The 19,762-nt window shown below is 41.6% G+C and overlaps 1 protein-coding gene across 2 annotated transcripts in view; it reads right to left on the bottom strand.

Annotated features, from left to right (window-relative positions):
- The window catches only part of ADAMTS12 (ADAM metallopeptidase with thrombospondin type 1 motif 12), a 415,156-nt gene that overhangs the window by 18,339 nt on the left and 377,055 nt on the right, over positions 1-19,762 (bottom strand). For both annotated transcript variants that reach the window (XM_077116928.1, XM_077116929.1), the window contains 2 exons: positions 10,587-10,763; positions 7,539-7,682 (listed from right to left, as the gene is read on the bottom strand). In XM_077116928.1, coding sequence (XP_076973043.1) covers positions 7,539-7,682; positions 10,587-10,763 — 321 coding nt within the window. The remainder of the gene's footprint in view (positions 1-7,538; positions 7,683-10,586; positions 10,764-19,762) is intronic.

Raw genomic sequence — 19,762 nt, forward strand, 5'->3', positions numbered from 1 at the left:
TTTGGAATGACCGAATTTCTAATAAATGGTAAAGTCGATTTCCAAGGGAGGCATTGTAAGATGCTTAGACATAAAGTGATAAATTACATTTTATGAAAAAAATAAAACTGCACATGACATTTTCTGTTGTTTACAAGACCCATGAGGGCCTGGCAGACGCTTACTAAGCTGCATGACCAGAAGCTTTCCTGATGCCAATCTCCTCTGACAATTCATCATGAATCAGTAATACATGTAAATAGAAATAGGGTAGTCATGGAAAATACTATGGTTGTGTGCCTGAAGACATTTTTTAAGCCAAGAAAATAATAAAATATGGTTCTTTTATTTGTTGCAGGCTTATTTGTTGAACGCACATTGTTCCTTTAGCAGTAACACATCATTTCATTCTTCCTGGATTACATAGTGGGGTCTTGGTTGGTCCAAAAGACCAGCACAGCTTTAAGTTGGATCCATCAGCAGGACCTCGCTAGGAAATACAAGCCACAAGTCAGATACCCGGTGCCTCTCTGCTGTTCGTGCCACTTCTGACTTTGTGGGTCAGATACTCCTGGGCTAAGAGTCTAGTTCCACTACTTAAACTCCCTAAGCCTTCAATTCTTCACCCATAAAATGTGGATAAAATACTATCTATTTAATAGGTCTGTTGTTAAAATTAAATGAGATAAGTACATGAGTGTCTCAGCACAGCATCTGGTATATAGCAAAGGCTCAGAAAATGATATGTTTATTTCTAGGGCTGCTGTAACAAATTATCAAACCCTGAGTGGCCAAAAGCAACAGAAATTTATTCTCTCACAGTCTGGATGCTAGAGATCTGAAATCAAGGTGTTGGCAGAGCCAAGCTCCACTGAAACTTGTAAGGGACAGCTAACTTCATTGCCTCGTTTAGCTTCTGGTGATTGACAGCAAAACTGCGAGATTCTTGGCTTATAGATCCATCACTCCAACCTCTGCTACCCTTCACATGGCCATATTCTCCCTCTGTGTCTCTGTGTCCATATAACATTCTCCTCTTTGTGTCTGTGTCTCTTTTCTTCTTCTAGAGGCAACAGAACTATTGGATTAAGGTCCACCCTAATTCAGTATGGTCTCATCTTAACTTGACTATATCTGCAGAGACCCTATTTCCCAGTGGGGTCACAGTCACAGGTACTGGAGGTTAGAATGTCAATGTATCTTTGTAGGGGACACAATTCAATCCATAACAAATTGTAATTCTTATTATCAGTACTGGTGGATGAAAACCAGTTTAAATATTTTGGCTACAAGCTGACATAGGGATATGAAAGTGACAGGGGTATTGACCTGCCAGGAGGTATGCTTGGCCTCTGCTTGGGCCTGGCTGGGTGAAGTAGTCTGCAGCTGTTTCTGATCTGCAAGCTGTCATTGTGCCTTCAGCACTAGAAGAAGAACACAAGGTTCTTTGCCTTGTGTGAGGTTTGGTTTTAGCACTATAACCCTACTTTATACCTGCTTTCCCATAGCTTCCCTTGAATCCTGGTTCAAGTATGTATCTCTGAGCCTACCCTTTCCTAAGATGTAGGTGTTGCTGTAGCTCCCAAATTGCATGCCTCTGGGGTCATGGTATTTACCCTGTCTGTCTTATCTTGGTTTGATGGCTTACTTTGTCATGCAAGACTGTCTGCAGTTCCAGGGTTGCCCACATCCAGCCTGTCTATAAAAGGCATGCTTTGAAAAAAGGTACAACCATAATCAAGAAGCTCTATCAAAAAGTCACATTTGATCATTCAAGAAGATCTTGATGTTGAGAAAGATCAATTACAACAAAGTCTCAAGTTTTCAGCCCAGAATAGATATGAAATAGTGGACAAAATGCATAGTGCAATGCTGTTTTTAGATTTCCTTTGGAAACTTGAATTTAAATATTGAACTCTTTACCATTTTGCACCTATTAAATTAGCAAAAAAAAAAAGTTAACTAATTTTGGGAAGCTTAAATGGCACTAACATGGCATCATCTGCTAGCTTTCTCTCCCGGCTTCCCATTTCATGAAGCACCCCAGGAGGCATTTTCCTTCTTCATCTTTAAGGGTCGCTAGCTGGTGGACTCTGCTTCATGGTGCTACAGCATTCTTTGCTTTCTCCGAATCCCTTTCATTCTCCAAAATGTTCCATCTTTTATAGGACTCCAGAAACTAATCAAGATCCACCCAAATGGGTGGAGACGCATTTCCCTCAATCCAGTTTAACAACTGCTCTTGATTAGGTTACATCTCCAGGGAGATGATCTAATTACAGATTCAAACATACAATACTGAATAGGGATTAGAAGAAACAGCTGCCTTTACAAAATGGGATTAGGATTAAAACATGGCTTTTCTAGGGTACATACATCATTTCAAACCAGCACAGCACTCATACTTTGATGGCGGCAATAAATATTAGTTAGGCAACCATTTATTGGGTGCCCATAGATGGGCATGCTAGCAAAGAGGAATGTTTAAATAAGTTATAGCCAGTCAATTTAATGGAATATTATTATGAATAATGGGTTATCATTAGGTAGGCCTGGTTGAATTTACCTGGGGTGAAAATACTTTGAAGTAGGGGTTCCTTGGAAACAACAGAGTTAAGGTGAACATGGAAAGTTACAAACTGCCTTGTCCACTGGGTAATTCCTAGAGTATAGTACTGGCCCACACTGAGGGATCTGTGTGTAGATACATGGCCTTGGGCATTGTGCCAGTCTAAATAAAGGACGTATGTACCTAGAAAAGCCATGTTTTAATCCTAATCCCATTTTGTGAAGACAGCCATTTTCTCTAATCCCTATTCAGTACTGTATGTTTGAAATTGTAATTACATCATCTCCCTGGAGATGTGACTCAATCAAGAATGGTCATTAAACTGGATTAGGTGGAGACACCTATTCTAGGCGGGTCATGATTACTTTACTGGAATCCTATAAAAGAGGAAACATTTTGGAAGAAGTGGGAGATTCAGAGAGAGCAGAGAAGAATGATAGCCATGAGAAAGCCACCACAAAGAACGCTGCAGAACCACAAAGCAGAGAGTCCACCAGCCCGTGACTTTTGGAGATGAAGAAGGAAAATGCCTCCCAGGGAGCTTCATGAAACAGGAAGCCAGGAGAGAAAGCTAGCAGATGACACTGTGTTTGTCACATGCCTTTCCAGGTGAGAGAGAAAACCTGACTGTGTTCACCATGTGCCTTCTCACTTGAGAGAGACACCCTAAACCTCTCTGGCCTTCTTGAACCAAGGTATCTTTCCATGTATGCCTTAGATTGGATATTTCTATAGACTTGTTTTAATTGGGACATGTTTGCATCTTTAGAGCTATAAACCAGAAACTTATTAAATTCCCCTTTTTAAAAGCCATTCCGTTTCTTGTATATTGCATTCTGGAAGCTAGCAAACTAGAACAGGCATTCATAACTAGAATGGTATAAAATATTTACAGGAAACTGAGGGTGAGGCTTCCCTGTGTCAAGGTGCATGGCTCTTGTTCCATGCCAGGCATGCACATCCTATATAGATCAGGAGGAAAAAGAAATGTTCCTTGGATAGCTGAGAGACCTCCTGAAGAAGAGGGCTGCTGTCTACTATATTTTTGTTCATATGGTTCTGTACAGCTAAATAAACAAAATATCAGCTTTAAAGCCTCTGGGCTTAAAAAGAATGACTGCTGATTTGAACCACTGTTCAAACTGATAATGGCTGTGCAGGTGCAATTACGTAGCCACAAATGATGAAAATTACTAACAGGGTAGCAATATCAAATTATTGGGGAGCAATGTGTACGGCAAAATACTGCATTGGCTTGTGTCATAATTATCACCATAAAAATATACTTGCACAAGAACATGTTACTTTAAAAAAAATGTCAGCAGTTGTTTTAGTGTCCTGGCTGCTCAAGCAAATACCATGCAATGTTTTGGTTTAAACAAGGGGAATTTATTGGCTTATGGTTTTGAGCCTAGGAGAAGTCCAAAATAAAGGTTTCATCAAGGCAATGGTTTCACTCAGAAGACTGTGCTAGCTGCTGGCAATCCTTGGCCCTTGGCTTTTGTGTTACATGGCAAGGCACATGACAGCCTCTCCTGGCTTCTGGGTTCCATTGACTTACAACTTCTAGCTGCTTCCCATGTCTTTCTCTCTGAGACATTCCCTGTAAGGCCTTCACTGATAGAATGAAGACTCATCTTGATTCAACTGGGCCGAACCTTAACTAAGTAAACTCATCAAAAGATCCTATATATAGGGATTCACAACCACAAGAATGGATTAAGTTTAACAACATGTTTTTGTTTGTTTGTTTTTTCTGGAGTAACATAGCTCTAAGCCACCACAGTAGATGTAGAGTTATGTATCAGATTCTCTTGGTCCCACTGCCTCTCAGCCATTGACCCCTTGGATTGCCCCAGCTGTGGTGGCAAAAGATTTCATGAAAGCACATCCCAACAGCCCTTACCTCATATCCATGCTGCATGCCTCATGCCTCCTTGCTCTGAACTTCTTGTTGCCAATGAGAACTGAGACACATGGGACCTGCTCATGTCCACACATGGTCAACCCAAAAGTAGGGGGATATTAGCTCTCCATGGGGGAGACACTGCCCAATGGGTGACAGAAGCTGGTAGAAAATCTTCCTCCTGCTCCTGGAAAAACTGCCCTAAGAAGCAGTAGCTCTGACAGCTGTTAGCAAGCAATCACTTGCCCCTGAAACCAAGCAGACTTGATACCACATCTCATATCACTATCTCATATGTGAGTCCCTTCCTTCTCTGCCTCATTCCTCTTTTCCACCACTGCTCTCCTAGCATTATATTTCCTAATAAATTGTTAGCTATTGCCTGAAGACTGTTTTCTAGAGAGCAAAGATAAGACAAGTTAAAGTATGATGTGTTGATGGCAGAATTTTATTTATTTTTGGTACTGCTGATACAGTCTTATTTATTCAATAAACAAACTTTGAGAGAGTAATGAATGTTTCTCTCATTTACAGTTTAATTATTTTGTTTATCTTTCCACCAAATGGTTTGGCCATTTGGCAAACTAATGTGCTGGTGACTTAAAACTCACTCACTAAGGCAGCTAAGCTTAAAGCTTCAGGGCATGTGTGATTCTATTAGATCTAGGAAGGGCCAGAAGTTCTAAGGGGTTTGGTTCCCAAAACAGCCTTTTATTAGGCTTTGTGTCTCTGGGATAATTTTGGTATCTGATCTTTTCTGAACTCAAGACAGCAAATACTATGACATCCACTATGGGTCAACTTTTAGCAGCCTTACAGGCATTAAATGGTGTAAGAATAATAGAACCAAAATATTTAGACACCAACTGTAAATCAGCCTCTTGAAGCAATGGAGACTTATAGACATAAACTTCTATTTCCAGAGAATGAAATATCACTGCAAATGTACATTTGAATCTAATTCTATTCCAAACTCTTTGACTACTTAGGACCGTTGGAACCCAGTGGGGCCCATATGTGGCAGCCATCTCTCTGGGCTTGGGTCTCCTGCTTCAGAGACTCAGGTCCTGGGAAGGTGTGTTGGTTTGAAAGGATGTATGGACCCTAGAAAAGCATGTTTTAATCAAAATCCTATTTCATAAAGGTAGAATAATCCCTATACAATACCATATGTTTGAAACTGTAATCAGATCATCTCCCTGGATGATGTGATTTAGTCAAGAGTGGTTGCTAAGCTGGATTAGGTGACGACATGTCTCCACCCATTTGGGTGGGTCTTCATAAGTTGCTGGAGCCCTATAAGAGAGGAAACATTTTGGAGAAAGAAGGAGATTCAGAGAGAGCAGAGAAGAATGACATAGCCATGAGAAGTAGAGAGCCCACAAGACAGTGACCTTGGAGATGAAGAGGGAAAATGCCTCCTGGGAGCTTCATGAAACAGGAAGCCAGGAGAGAAAGTAGCAGATGACACCTTGCTCGCCATGTGCCCTTCCAGCTGAGAGAGAAATTGTGACTGTGTTCACCATATGCCTTCTCACTTGAGAGAGAAACCCTGAACTTCATCAGCCTTCTTGAACCAAGGTATCTTTCCCTGGATGCCTTTGATTGGACATTTCTATAGACTTGTTTTAATTGGGACAAGTTCTTGGCCTTAGAACTGTAAACTAGCAACTTATTAAATTCCCCCTTTTAAAAGCCATTCTGATTCTGGTATATTGCATTCCAGCAGCTAGCAAACTAGAACAGAAGGCAGCTCAAATCTCCTGTTACAACATTACCTCAGTCCATTTTTATCATGAGATGTTCCAACACAGGGAAGGAGAAAGAATATTACAAAACTCTATGTACTCACAACTCAGCTTTAATGAATGTCAACCCTGTCTTATTTCCTACAGATCTTAAATACTTTTTTATAATAACTTAAACAATTCAGTTGAAGCTCCCTGTGCCCTTCTCTGATCTCATTCCTTTCCTTCCTTCTCTAGAAATAAGAATTATTCTGAATTTAGGGTTCATCACTCTCCATCAAAGCATAATATATTAACCACTCAACAAACATATTGAACACCTACTACATGCAAGATTGGGTGGGTGGGTGGGGGGCAGAATAAATATTTTCATGGCTGTTGCTATATGAAGTTTGCTGTGTAGCTAAGCAAGTTGTAGTGCACACTACAAATTCAGTAGGAGTTCAGAGAAGGAAAGGACCTGAAAAGCTAAGGTATAGATTTGGGGAAAAAATGCTTATTGCTTAGGGAAAGAAATTACAGTTTCAACAACAAATATGTTAGAATGAATCTTCTTTGTACAGGGTAAAAACTTTTCAATCCATATCTTTGTTTTACTCAGGGATTATGCCTGTGTCTATAGTACAGGTAGATCCCAATTACACAGACAGTGTTTCAAAACTGTAAATTTTTATAGGCATCAGAACACATTTTCAGTTGGGAAATCGAAGCCTGGTAGTATACAATTAAATTAAAGGAGCATAGGCAAGTTAAACATAGGCAAGTTAGGAGCTCTCCTTAATATAATCTAGGAGAATAGTTTTGCCAAGATATTAATTGATTAAAGTCACCAAACTTCAAGAGACTTTGCTCTTTTCTTTTTTTAAAAAAAGCCCAGAAATATTGAAACACTTAAATTTGATACCAGATTTCTTCCTTCTGACCAACAAGACCAATAAGTTAAGGATTCCAGCCTGATGACAAATACACGCACACAAAAATTAAATATCCTTCTAGATAGAAAACAGATACAGAGGGAGGTAAAAAGGGAAAGGAATAAGGAAGCAGAGGATGGGGGAAAGAAAGGAAGGGCAAAGAAAAAGAAAAGGAAAGGAGAGGTCAGATGTTTAAGCGTAAAGAGGCAGCATGAAAGTTTTGAAACAGCAGATTACAAAGGAGTATGTACTGCATATCCCAGTGTTATCAATGGTTATTTCAAAGTGGCAGGATTACAGGTAATGTATTTTTTCAAATATTTCACAATACATATATATTACTTTTGTGATTGAAATAAAGCAAATCCTACTTTCTTATTTAAAGTCTAGAGCAAAATGGAAAGCTTCCAACCAACTCTTACCAGGTTCCAGCTCCCAGTGGCCCAGTGACAGCAAGGCTGCCTATTGCAGGGTGCAGCGGACATGGGCCTTTTTCTCCAGTCACAGAGGCCTCTTGGACAAGACACCCCTCTCTCCTGTACTCCCTCTCCACAGGACCTGGAACACTGACACGGAATGGGGACAGGAGATTAGGTACAAATCATGCAGCGCCAGCTTCAGGTCTAAGGGAAGACCTTTTGTCCTGTTTTCTGCTGCTGTACAGTGTTACAGGATTATTGGTTCTGTAGCATCCTTGCCTAATTCCTCACGATAGTCCTATAGTAATTTTAATGGCAATGGTGAAATAAGAATTAAAGAAAGGGAGGGAGGTTGATAAGAGGGAATCTTGTGGGCGAGAGGAGGAGAAAAATCAGAAGCTCTCAATGTCAGTGTCAAGTATTATGTCAAGAAGATGGAGTTTGGGTTAAAAAATAAATGGGTGGTCCATCCAGAATGGGCATAACGTTATGTGAGTTTTGCTTCTGACACACATGTCTAGATACAAAAATGCAATATTTAGATGCTTTCTATTATGATGAGTAATAACATTTCAAACGGGGAACACACAATCACAATGGGATTTTATTCAGCTCCTATTAAAATGGGATTAACTCTTCCTTCCCCACTACATAGAGTTTAAGAAATAAATTTGCCCATATGAGGTACAGTGACATTGACGGATTTTCTTAGGTTTCTGATGCATTGACCACAATGCTCACAAAATATATTTAAGATGAGCTGGACTTCTGAAAGGATACAATTCTAAAATGTGTGAGGCTTTTGCTCACTGAAATAATTGAATAAGATATATTTGTCTCACTTTTATGAAGCTTCTAGGAGGAAATTAAACAATTAACCAAGAATCAATTCAAATATTTTTAAGCATTTTAGTCGTGGCACGGCAACAACAAAACAACTGTGATCATCAGCATCACGCCTAACACATCACACACTAGGTTTTGTATATAACAGGAAAGTTGTATACAATTAAGACTTTCTGCTCAGTAAAGAACTAATCCATTCAAACTTTGAGTCAACCTGATTTTTTTTCTTTCATTCAATCTGTTCTTAACCTTCTACCAGAGAAGGAGAAGAAGCCTATGGCTTAGATCCTTGTGCAAATCTGCATATAGATCAGGGCCACCTGGCCCAGTAATCTCCTGGTCAAGGGGGTAGAAGAAGGTGTAGACTGGTGCTCCTCAAACTGTGGTTCCCAGACCAGTGACTTTGCCATTTCTTGGACACTTGTTAGAAATGAACATTTTCAGGCCCCACCACAGACCTCTGCATCAGACACTCAGGGGATGGGACTCAGCCTTCTATGTGTTGACAAGTCCTCCAGGTGATCTGAAGAGCCACTGGTGTAAGGATGCACAATCCCATGGCTGAAACACATCTGCCATATAGTTCATCTAGGCTGGTAGTCATGGAACAAGTCCAGAACATTCCCAGCATGGAAGGTCAATCGATGGTGGACAGGCAGAGGAGCATTCTGATGGGTCAGGGGACACACTCAAAGAAGCCCAGTCCCTCAACAGCTCCAGGGAAATACTCAACTGACTTTTGCACCTTCCAACTTTGTGGAAGATTCTCCTGCTAGTTGCCAGTGAATGCCAGCAGGGATGTACACAAATGCTGAAATAACCTTCATTCATGTAGGGTCAACACAGAGAATTGACAAAGAAGGGTGATAGGAAGCCCTCAGGGAACAGGCCCACTCTGATGAGGCTCCCAACAGGTACTGGGGAAGCACAAAGAATATATCCTTTTCATAGCCTGAAATCACATTTGATGGCTCACCTTTAATAGCCTGCAAATGCCATTTCTCTGACAAGGCAATCTAAGTTCCTCTGTAAATTTCAGAATTCTGGAAGCAGTAACCTGAATGGGTATTAGCTAGGCTCAACACATATGAAAGCATAGAGGCTTGAATCCAGTGGCATGAGAGGATCTGGTACTTCAGGGAAAGGATGAGAAAGGTGTGCAATGGTGGTTGCTTCCCTAGAAGACATCAGGTCAGCATAGATGCTTGCCCCAGTGGGCAGGAAGCAGCTCCAGGGGGCTCAGTCCTCCATAGGCTTCAGTTTTAACTCTGGATCCTGCAGTGGTGTTTCTCTACCTACCCTTCCCTGGCACATGATAGCGGCTGAAAATATAGTTACTGATTCACTCTTCTTTCTCAGTTGACCTATTTTCTGAGTACCCATTGGGGTGAGCTCTGCATGGCAAGAGCTACGGAGGTTTCTTAACCCCTCTCTCTCAATTTTTTCACCTACAAAATGGTGCTAAGAAGGCTTACCATCTAAAGTTGTTGTGAGAATTAAACCAAGAATTACAGGTAAAGTGCCTAGTCTATAGAAACATTCAAAATATGCTGAGTTCTTTGTCTTCTTTCTACCATACTTGGATATAGTTGAAAGACTTTGAGCTAATGAGGCATTTGTCTCTTGGCAAAGGAGAACATAATATTTCACTGAAGAATAGTAACCTTGTGTCCACATGACAAGACCCTAGCAGCGGATGAGGTTTCAGAAAATAGGGGACGTATACACACACACACACACACACACACACACACACACACACATTTTATTTGCACCAACAATGATCAGGGCATTTAACTGTGAAGTGGAACTCTAAAATTAGGTGTGTGGAAGGGATCTGACTATTACCCCCAGCTAGAGGTAAATGCCTTGGAGAGGTTTGGAAGGCTCTGCTCTAAATTGCTCCTATCAAAGGAGCTTGTGTTCCTGTCTTCTGTAGGGATCCTCAATTTCCCACTATCTCCATTAGGAGAGTAAGTTGTAATAAAACACTGAATTGTCATGGTTGCAACCACTCAACAGAGTCTTCATTTCAGCTGCTGCCTTTGTTCTGACTTGCTTTCCCCATAGGTGTGGGGTCAGTGAATGGGGGCAGCCACTGGCATGGCACAGGTGTGGTGTCCTGACTTCCAGACTCACACAGTAATCAGAGAATCAAGGTTTGCCTGGCTGGTGGATAATGCCTCTGCCTTGTAGGGGCCATACCTGGCTCCAGGGCTCCACTTGCCATTCCTCACAGGGCTCCAGGTTACAGCTGGTGCTCAGTGGTGGAGGAAGGCCAGCCAGGAACTGGCAGTGAAACGGCCTCAGGCTCTTCAGGTCTCGGCTATCTACACACTGAATTTCCCGGATCTTGAAGCCCCCACTGCAGTTTCTGGAGCACTGTATGAAGAGCAAAGACAAAAGGGAAGCTTGAGTCCTTGGTATCTGTCCTTCATCCCCTGATTCACTAATCCACAGGGGCTTTACAAAGCACCACGGGAGCCCCAGGGATAGGTCCAGTTCAAGTGAACCCTATTTTCCCTCACAGTGCAGAAGAGAGAGGGTCACACAAACTGTTCTGCCAGATGGGGCTGCCTGGGTCAGAAAACGCAGGCATGCAAGTGAGAGATTCTGATGTCTGGCAGAACTGGGTGGGAATTCCAGTGCTGTTCTTCACTAACTGTGATCCTTTGGGCAAATCACAGAAACAGGTTGAGCTTCAGGTGCCTGCACCTGTGTGGAGGTAAGGACTGTTAACCTCATGGGGCTGTTGTGAAGATCATAAGTGCTGGGCTTGGTGCATCTGTTGGGACAGCATCTGTCTCAGTGGGTGGATATCTCAGCTGGATTTCTGTTCACTGGCACCAAAGAGGCCTACCTAACTGCCTTGTGATAGGGCATCGTGCATGCAGCTCAAAGAGGGAGCGCTCTGACAGCCATCTCATTCTCTCCTTCACAGTCCTGCTAAAAGCTTGTTTACCTCATGATTCTAAAAATTGACCAGGTCACCCTTTCTCTGTTAAATGGCTTTACAATTGGGAGGCAAATTGAATAACTGCTCAGTGACTTGACTTATGGGAATGTGCAAACCCAATCCTTGACTCCATCACTATCCCTCTTCCTATGTCTGCTACTTCCTGCCTCCATTGTCAAGCATTTTCCTGCCACTGAAAGCCATTAAACAGGCTCTATTAACTGACATCTCCTCCCACATCCCCATATCTTGTGGGGCTAAACAGGTAGGGAGTAGGTCCTGCTAATTTCTCTCTCTTCCTATATCCCCACATCTTTTTGGGTGAACAGAAAGGCAATAGGTCCAACATTCTGCTGTGACTCAGTCAAGGGCACAATTCCTCTGAAGCCTTCTGATTTCTGTAGGACTATGATAAAAACTAATGGACTGGGGCTGCCAACAACCAGAGTGTGTGCAGCCTATTCAGGAGGGAAAGTCTGAATATAAAAATGGACAATGGCCAGACCACATATAAAAATAAAACTCTGACTCATTATTTGCAATGATTGGTCCAGGAAGTTAAATCATTTTTCTACAGCAAACAGTCCAGAAATCCAAACCACAATCCCTGTAACAACTGGCTCCAAATAGCCAGGACTTGATCTTTAACTGACAGCATCCCTAGTTTTTGCCCCCAATTCCATCTTAGGACCAACTGGAGGAAGCCAAATTTGTGTCCCTAAGCAATCCCATAGAATGCCATACTTCTAGTTAGCCTTCCCCAGTTTGCCCATGCCAACAGCATCCTATCCAGAGCATACCTGAAATATTTTCTCTCTTCCACTATAAAGCTTTCCCTCTTCTGTGCCTGTCTTTGAGTCCCTGCCAAATGTAAGTGGTAGTGTTGACTTCCTTACTATAGCAAGCTCTGAATAAACAGCCTTTACTTGTTCTCTTGTGGGTGTGTTTTGCTTATTTCCATAGGAGTCCTACTTCTTGTTTACTCTCTGACTTCTTGGAATTTGGAGGCTACCCCATTCCCCACTTAGAGAGATTCTACTTGACCATAACTTGAGCTTCCAAGGACATGGTTTCTTAGCTGTTTAGCACTCTAGTGCCCATCATACCCCTTTAGCTCGTCTCCACTCTGCCTCCTGATCTCCTGTCCAGTCCTCTCCTGGCCTGACCTGCTGCTGCCCACACAGGTAAGGCCCCAGGGTAGGTGCTGTGGGACACAGGCAGCACTTGGACTCCTCAGCCTGTCTTCCCCCACTTCTCCTTAGGTGAGCAATATGTTTCTGTGGTCCTCAGGGTTACTTCCTCTACCCTTTGCATCACTAGTTACTGCTCCTTCTTTGGATTTCAACTTATATGTCACCTCCTTAGAGAGGCTTTCCTTGAATACCTTATCTAAAGAGGCTCTCCCCCTTGATACTTATTTCAACTCTTTCTCTATTTCCAGCATAGGAACTTGAAATGTAGAATATTTAATAAAAAATTTGTCCATCGTAACTATTAGGCAGAGACTGCTGTGAGGGCAGAACCCTGCCTAGTCTGTTCACCATCATATCCCGAGCACCTGGCCAGCACAGCTTAGAGGCCCTTCATGTTATTTGTTGAATGAACTCATGGATTCTGAAGAAATACAAGTTGGGAGGCTCCCAATGGGCCAAGGAGGTCTCTGGTCAACACACGGTTCTTTCTTTCCCCTCTCAATCCTTCCATCGATTTGTCTCATTGCCTGTGTTGGCTGAAAAATGCTCCATCAAGAAAGTGTGTCCGCTGCTTTGGCTGGGTAAGGCATATGGTCTTCTGACTCTCCTCTTGACATAAAGAGCTTGATAAAAGATCAAGCTCTTTCCCTGGCTATAGTGAAATAGTTATTATTATAGGGTTGGGCTGAGGAAAGAAAATTCCTCGTGACCTTTCAGTAGAAGCATATCTCAGTACTATTCCCCTTTCTTATGCTGCCTGGTAGATTGCCCCAAGGTAACTTCAAACACTGGATTAAAACATAGAAAGGCACAGGCCAGTGTGACAAGGGCAGACTGATGCTCTAAGACTGCCGTAAATCAAGAGTGTGTTTGACTTCTTAAAAATAAGCAAGACTTGTCAGACAGTGCCCTCAAAAAACAAAACAAAACTTTGCTTTCCTGCAGAGCAGTAAGTGCGCAGAGCAAAAAGTAATAGCCAATTTAAAATCACCCACAGAACAAATGAGAAAGCCTGCTAACAATTTCCATACAAAGCAGCCATTCATCTCTCAAAACAGATTTCCGGGAAATAACACATGGTTAAAACAAGAGGGCTCTTTATTGGGAAAAGGGAAATTTATAAGACATTAGTTAAAATGGGGTTTTATTTTCTTGTTTTTCATTTGTTGCTGCACTCTGTTATTCTTAAATTTAATTTTCAAATTAGCATTACCCTTTTGTCAAAGAGCACATTCATATTCAATAGGAAATGAAGTTTATTAATATGCTGAAGTCAGTAATAAGGGAAGACACTCACTAAATCTATGGCTTTTCTATTACATTTTCAAACTGGCCCATGATTCAGTTAGCAAGAGGGAAGTGGCAGCATATTAAATCACTCCACTCCTAATGCTGTTTGGCCTTTGTGTGAGGAATGCCAATTATAATATTCATTTTCTTATTGCCCTTTGGGAGGGTCATTTGTATTCATGTTTTCCTAACCTGGAGCCTGTGGACCAGACTGAGTACAGGAGCCAGGCTGATGAGAACAGAAAAACTGGCTAATGCCCTGTCGTGACTAAATAGGCCTAAGAGTTTCCCATCTACTGCATGAGTTTGTTTAACTGATGTGATTTGCAAATGAAATCAAGTTAGAATAAAAAATACCCTCAGCTTACAGGAGCCACTGGCAGAGAAAAAAATGCATGCATAACCTTTTCTTCCTGGTGTTTTTTTTTTTTTTGATCTATGAAATCATCCGGATACACTTCCTACGTTGGACTCAAACTTACCATTGCTCAGATGAGAAGTGAACTTAAACATGGACTTGGGCAGTCAATAGGCTGCATTCAAGCATGACCCTTGCACCAACTAGCTATTTGACTGTGGTTTAATCTGTTCACTTTTCCAGGCCTACATTTCTCCATTGACATGAAAAGAAGTATAAATTAGATAATTACACTAGCTTAACATTCTAAAATCAAAGCAAATCTGGATTTGCATATAACCAGTCTTGCTTTGATTTCAGGACACTTTCTTGCTCTCAAAGTTATATGCCAAATACTAAACCAGGATACATAAAGAATTCCCTTCTCCTCTTTTCCTTACATTAAACAGTTTCATAAGACTCTTTGAGTCATTCCAAAAACTCTAAGTTGAGCAGCATAAAACTTTCTCCACCTATCCATTCCTCCCTACTTCTCTTCTTCCCAGTTACTATGATCCAGGCTCTTTATCCCCAGCTTAAGCAATCTAGTGGGGTGGGTATGTGTGTGTGTTTGTGTGTGTGGGAAAGCTGCGTAAATGAATAAACTCAGTTAAGAAGGAGAAGCCATAAGTTGTTCCTGATATAGTGAGGGTACAAGGGAGATGATCAATCTCACCTGAAGAAGTCAGGAGAGGCTTGAATAAAGGTGTCAAAGCTAGAGCTGAACAAAAGAATAGATGTTCTCTCAGCTGGCAAAATAGGGTGGGGTGCATTTGAGGCGGAGAGAATGACATATACAGAGACTCAGTGCTGTAAAACAACAAGGCTTGTTTGGGAACACTAAGTCAGTCAGAATGCTAGAGCAGAAGATGGGAGCAAAAAGAACCAGACAGGGCCTTAGTCCTTACTCAAGTGGCCTTGGGCTCATGCTTTCTGTGGTCCTAAATGTTTCCATTTAATTGCCATTCTTTTTAATCATTTCTTCTTACAGGCCCCTGCAGTAATTAGGTACAGGTGTCAACTTGGCAGGTGATGGTAACTAGTTGTTTTATTGCTGTGGACTTTAATGTCAGCTTGTGAATTTCATCTAGAGCTGACTGCATCTGTAGCTGGGTAAAGGGAGTGCTTTCCTCAATGACTGAGGCTTAAAAGGAGAGGTCAGAAGACAGAGAAACAGCTCAGTACAGCCTAGAACTCAGTACAGCCCTTGTACAGCTCAGCTTAGAGCCGGCTCAGACCCAGACGTTTGGAGATGTGGAAAGGAACCCCCTGGGGAAAATCATTTGAAACCAGAAACCCAGAGGGAAGGCCAGCAGATGTTGCCCTGTGCCTTCCCATGTGACAGAAAAACCCAGATGAAAGCAAGCTGCCTTTCCTCTGAGGAACTGTAAATCTGTAAGTAAATAAATCCCCTTTATAAAAGCTGATCCATTTCTGGTGTATTGTGTTCCAGCAGCTTTAAACAAACAAAATCAGATTTTGGTACCAGAGGAGTCAGGTACTGCTACATTTGCAAATACCAAACATGTTGGAATGGCTTTTTAAATACATAAGGGAGAATTCTGGAAGAATTGTGAGGTAATTGATAGAGAAAGCCTAGATTGCTTTGAAGAGATTGTTGGTAGAAATATGAACCCTAAAGATACTTCCACTGCAGATTGGAAGGAGGGTAACCCTTGTTTTGAAGTGGCAGAAAGTTTGTGAAGACTAAGTCCTGGTGCTGGATGCAAGGGAGGATTTGAATTTGGTGATCTGGGGATGCTTGATTGAGGAGGTTTTCAAACTGAATGTGGAAATGCAGCCAGTTTCTCCTTGCAGCCTACAGCAAGATGTGACAAGAAATGGACAAACTTAGAACTGAATTTTTGGTACAAAGAAACCAGAAATTGATGGTCTGGAAAATTTTGAGCTTCCAGACCCCAGAGACTAGTGCCCCCAAGAGGATTTAACTGAACATGGAACCAGTCAGTCATTACAGGACAAATGAGGATTGGAGATGGAGTTATCCAAAAAGGATTTGTGGAAGGTCCTGATGGCTGATGGCTTTGATCCCTGTATGCTACATGCCAAGCCAACAAATTTTTTGTGACACCTATATAAATGGAATCACTGCTGGTCTAGATGGAAGGATAGAAAATGGACAGAGAGAAGGAAGAATAACCTCAGAGGAAGAACCATGGAAGCTAATGTCTGAAGTCAAGAAACCTCAGGCCAGGAGAGTGCATCCACTTGTGCATGTGGAGGTCATGGGTTTGTCCTGAAGGCAGAGGGCAGGCCTTGTGCCTTGATATTCAGGAATAGTTCTGGTGATCCAGGCTTCAGAGAAGGTGGAACACAATTGCTAGGGATTGGGGGGAGCCTAGCTGTCAACCCATTGTTCTGAAGGTGTTGACCATGTGCCCCAGAGATGGCAGGTGCCACCCAGATGCTTGAGGAGGGTGGGGCTGAGAAAAAGTTGGCCTCCCTGTTCCCCAACTTGCAACCCTCATCTCAGTGTTTGGAGAGAACAGGGCTGCTACACAGGCCTTTGGAAAGGGTGGGACTGCTGCTTTCTAAAGCACTGAGGATGAACAACTCTCAGACTCTAAAACATAATGGAGTTTGCCTTGAAGGTTTTCAGAATTGTTTAGGTCCAGTGACTCCTTTTTACCTTCCAATTTCTCCCTATGGCAATGGAATCATTAATTCTATGACTATTTCTTCTTGGTATATTGGAAGCAGATAACTTGCTGTGAGTTCACAGGTCCACATCCAGAGGAGAATTTTGCCTTAAGACAGACCATGCTTGTAACTGACCTTGATGAGATTTTGTATTATTGTTGAGTTTGTGTTTTATTGTATTGTCACTGAAATGATATAAGGCTTTTGTGATACTGTGATGAAATGAATATATTTTGTATATGGAAAGATTTGGTGCATTGTATGCAGGATAGATGAGCATTGCTAGATGAAAAGTATGTCTGTTATGTTTTTCTATTTAGAGATAAAGTAAGGTGATGTGCATGGTTGTCAAGCTGACAAGGGGTGGACTCTGTAGTAGTTAGTTTCAGATGTCAATTTGGCCAGGTGATGGTGCCCAGTTAGTTGTTCTACTGCTGTGGATTTAAATCATAAGCATGTGAAATTCATCTATGGCTGATTACATCTGCAGTAAGCTAAGGGGAGTAACTTCAGCAATGATTGCAGCTTAAAAGGAGATGTCAGAAGAAAGAGAATCATCTCAGCACAGCTCTGAGGAGCTCAGCACAGCACAGCCCAGCACAACTCAGCTCAGAGCTCTGCATCAGCTCAGATCCAGTCTTTGGAGATGCAGAGAGGAACTGCTCCAGGGAAAGCCATTTGAACCCAGAAGCCAGGAGAGAGGACCAGCAGATGTTGCCATGTGCCTTCCCATGTGACAGAAAAAAAAAAAAACAGGTGAAAGAAAGCTGCCTTTCCTCTGAGGAACTGTAAATCTGTAAGTGAATACATCCTCTTTATAAAAGCTAATCCATTTCTGGTGTATTGTATTCTGGCAGCTTTAGCAAACTAAAACAACTTCCTTAGTCTAAAACTTTTTTGAAGATGTCAAGAGAGAGTGGTGGTTCAGACATATGGAAGATTACATCAAGAGTAAAATAAATACAGTGATTTTTCAATATTTCTCAGTGTATGGCCCACCTTCCTGATGCTCAATTTTTTGCTCTTTAGGGATAGAAGCTCCTCTATAACATGTTATTCTATGTTTTGACTTTTTCATATTGGTTTTCTAGGAAGAGGCTACCTATGTAAGTAGGGGATTCTCTGTAGTTAGCAAGAAAGGGGACTCTTTCCGTATTTACCAAATATATGAAATCCAACTATCATAAAAAGGCTGTTACTTCTTTTTTTTTCTAGCAAAGCTACAGATGACAAAGTCAATTACTGCTAAAATAAAATCACCCAAGCAATGCTTGGGAAGACAGATAATTCCAAGAAAAATGTAAAAATCTCTCTGATTCATTTCAGAAATAATCAAGATCTGTTAGATTTCGGTAAGAAAAGAGCAGTGTTGTTCAAGAAAGATAATAAAAGGATCATAAAGTCAAAAGTTTGTAAAATTTCAGAAAGTACAACCAAAACTTTCAATCAAAGAGTGTGGCACTGTGGATGATGCATAGTTTTGGTGTCAAACCAAATGGGTTTTTCAAGCTCATCTTTGTTACTCACACATTTCTTCTATCACAAGAGTCATGTTTTTCCCATACTTAATTTTAATGTTCTGAAATTAAAACATTAAAATCTGTCTCACAACTGATGTACATATTTATTGTATAGTGTTTCCTTTCTCTCTGAAAAGCTGTGATTAAATTAATGGCACATCTCCCAGCTGGAGGCTTCTTAGAACTGCGACTATTCAGTACCACCTTTGTGATGAAGTGTGGGTGATATAAACACTCTGAGCCTTAGTTTCCTCAGTGGGAATTACTCTCAGAAGGTCCTGGGATTTGGGATGAAAATGAAATCATTGAGTTGATGGTCCTGTACAATGTCAAGCACATGGTAGTTCTTGATGAGTGTTAGACACCCAGCAGGCTGAGTCCTCTAAAGTCTGTGCACACCAGCAGTACCTTGTCTGCTTGGTACTGAAAAGTGAACATCTGCTCAAGCCAGTCACTCCACTGGCAGGATTTACCCAGCTGTCATTTATTAGTAAACTGGTTAGTAAATGCCCAATAGAGAGATTGAAATTTACCCAATACTTCTGCAAATAGTCTTTTGCCATTGTTTCACATTCATTATCTCTTTTGATCCTTATAAAAACCCTGAGATGAGCAGAGCAGATCTCATCAGTTTCGTTTCATGGTGAGAATATGAAATCTCAAAAAGGGATAGATGAATGGGGCCAGTGTCAAATGCTGGTTCGTGGCAGAATGGGGGTTGCCTGCCAACGCAGGTGTGTCTGATTCCACACCCAGTCCTGCCTCTAGGATTTGACTCTGCAGAAGTTACTGTTCCCAAGTGTGCCTCTGGGGCAAATCTGAAGGCATCATGTCTGACTTAGTTTCAGACTGTCCAATGAACAAAGAAGCAGACCATTTTGATAAATTCTTTCTAGACACTAGAAGGATGGAGGTCTGAATGTAGACTCTTATTCTACTGTCACATATATGAGAAACTGTCACAGCAGTTGTATTAGGCGTCATCATGGAGTGGAAACATCTCCAGAAGGAGAAGAAATGGCCTTAACAATAGGCTAGTAAAGCAAACCCAACTCAGATAGCAGTCTCAGTGGTGGGATATTACTGAGTCCCCCGGAATGCCTCAGGTGTGACCTCAGTAGGTTCAGGTGAAGCTGTCAGTACTAGGAAATTAAAATCTTTGGCTCTAGGGTGAAGATTGGTGGGATAATGTATAAGATTCAAGGTAAACATAGACTTCTTCCCTCTGAGAAGGTGACTATCGAAAGGCAAACTTTCAATTTGGCAGAATCTAGACTCTCCAGATTTTTACAGGCAAAACCAGGAGTCTATCTTCTTACTGTAGATTTGAGAGTTTGCCTCTGAGTGAACTTAAAAGGCCTAAA

Source organism: Tamandua tetradactyla, chromosome 9 (genome assembly GCF_023851605.1).
Source record: "Tamandua tetradactyla isolate mTamTet1 chromosome 9, mTamTet1.pri, whole genome shotgun sequence".
In the NCBI taxonomy this organism is placed as follows: domain Eukaryota; kingdom Metazoa; phylum Chordata; class Mammalia; order Pilosa; family Myrmecophagidae; genus Tamandua; species Tamandua tetradactyla.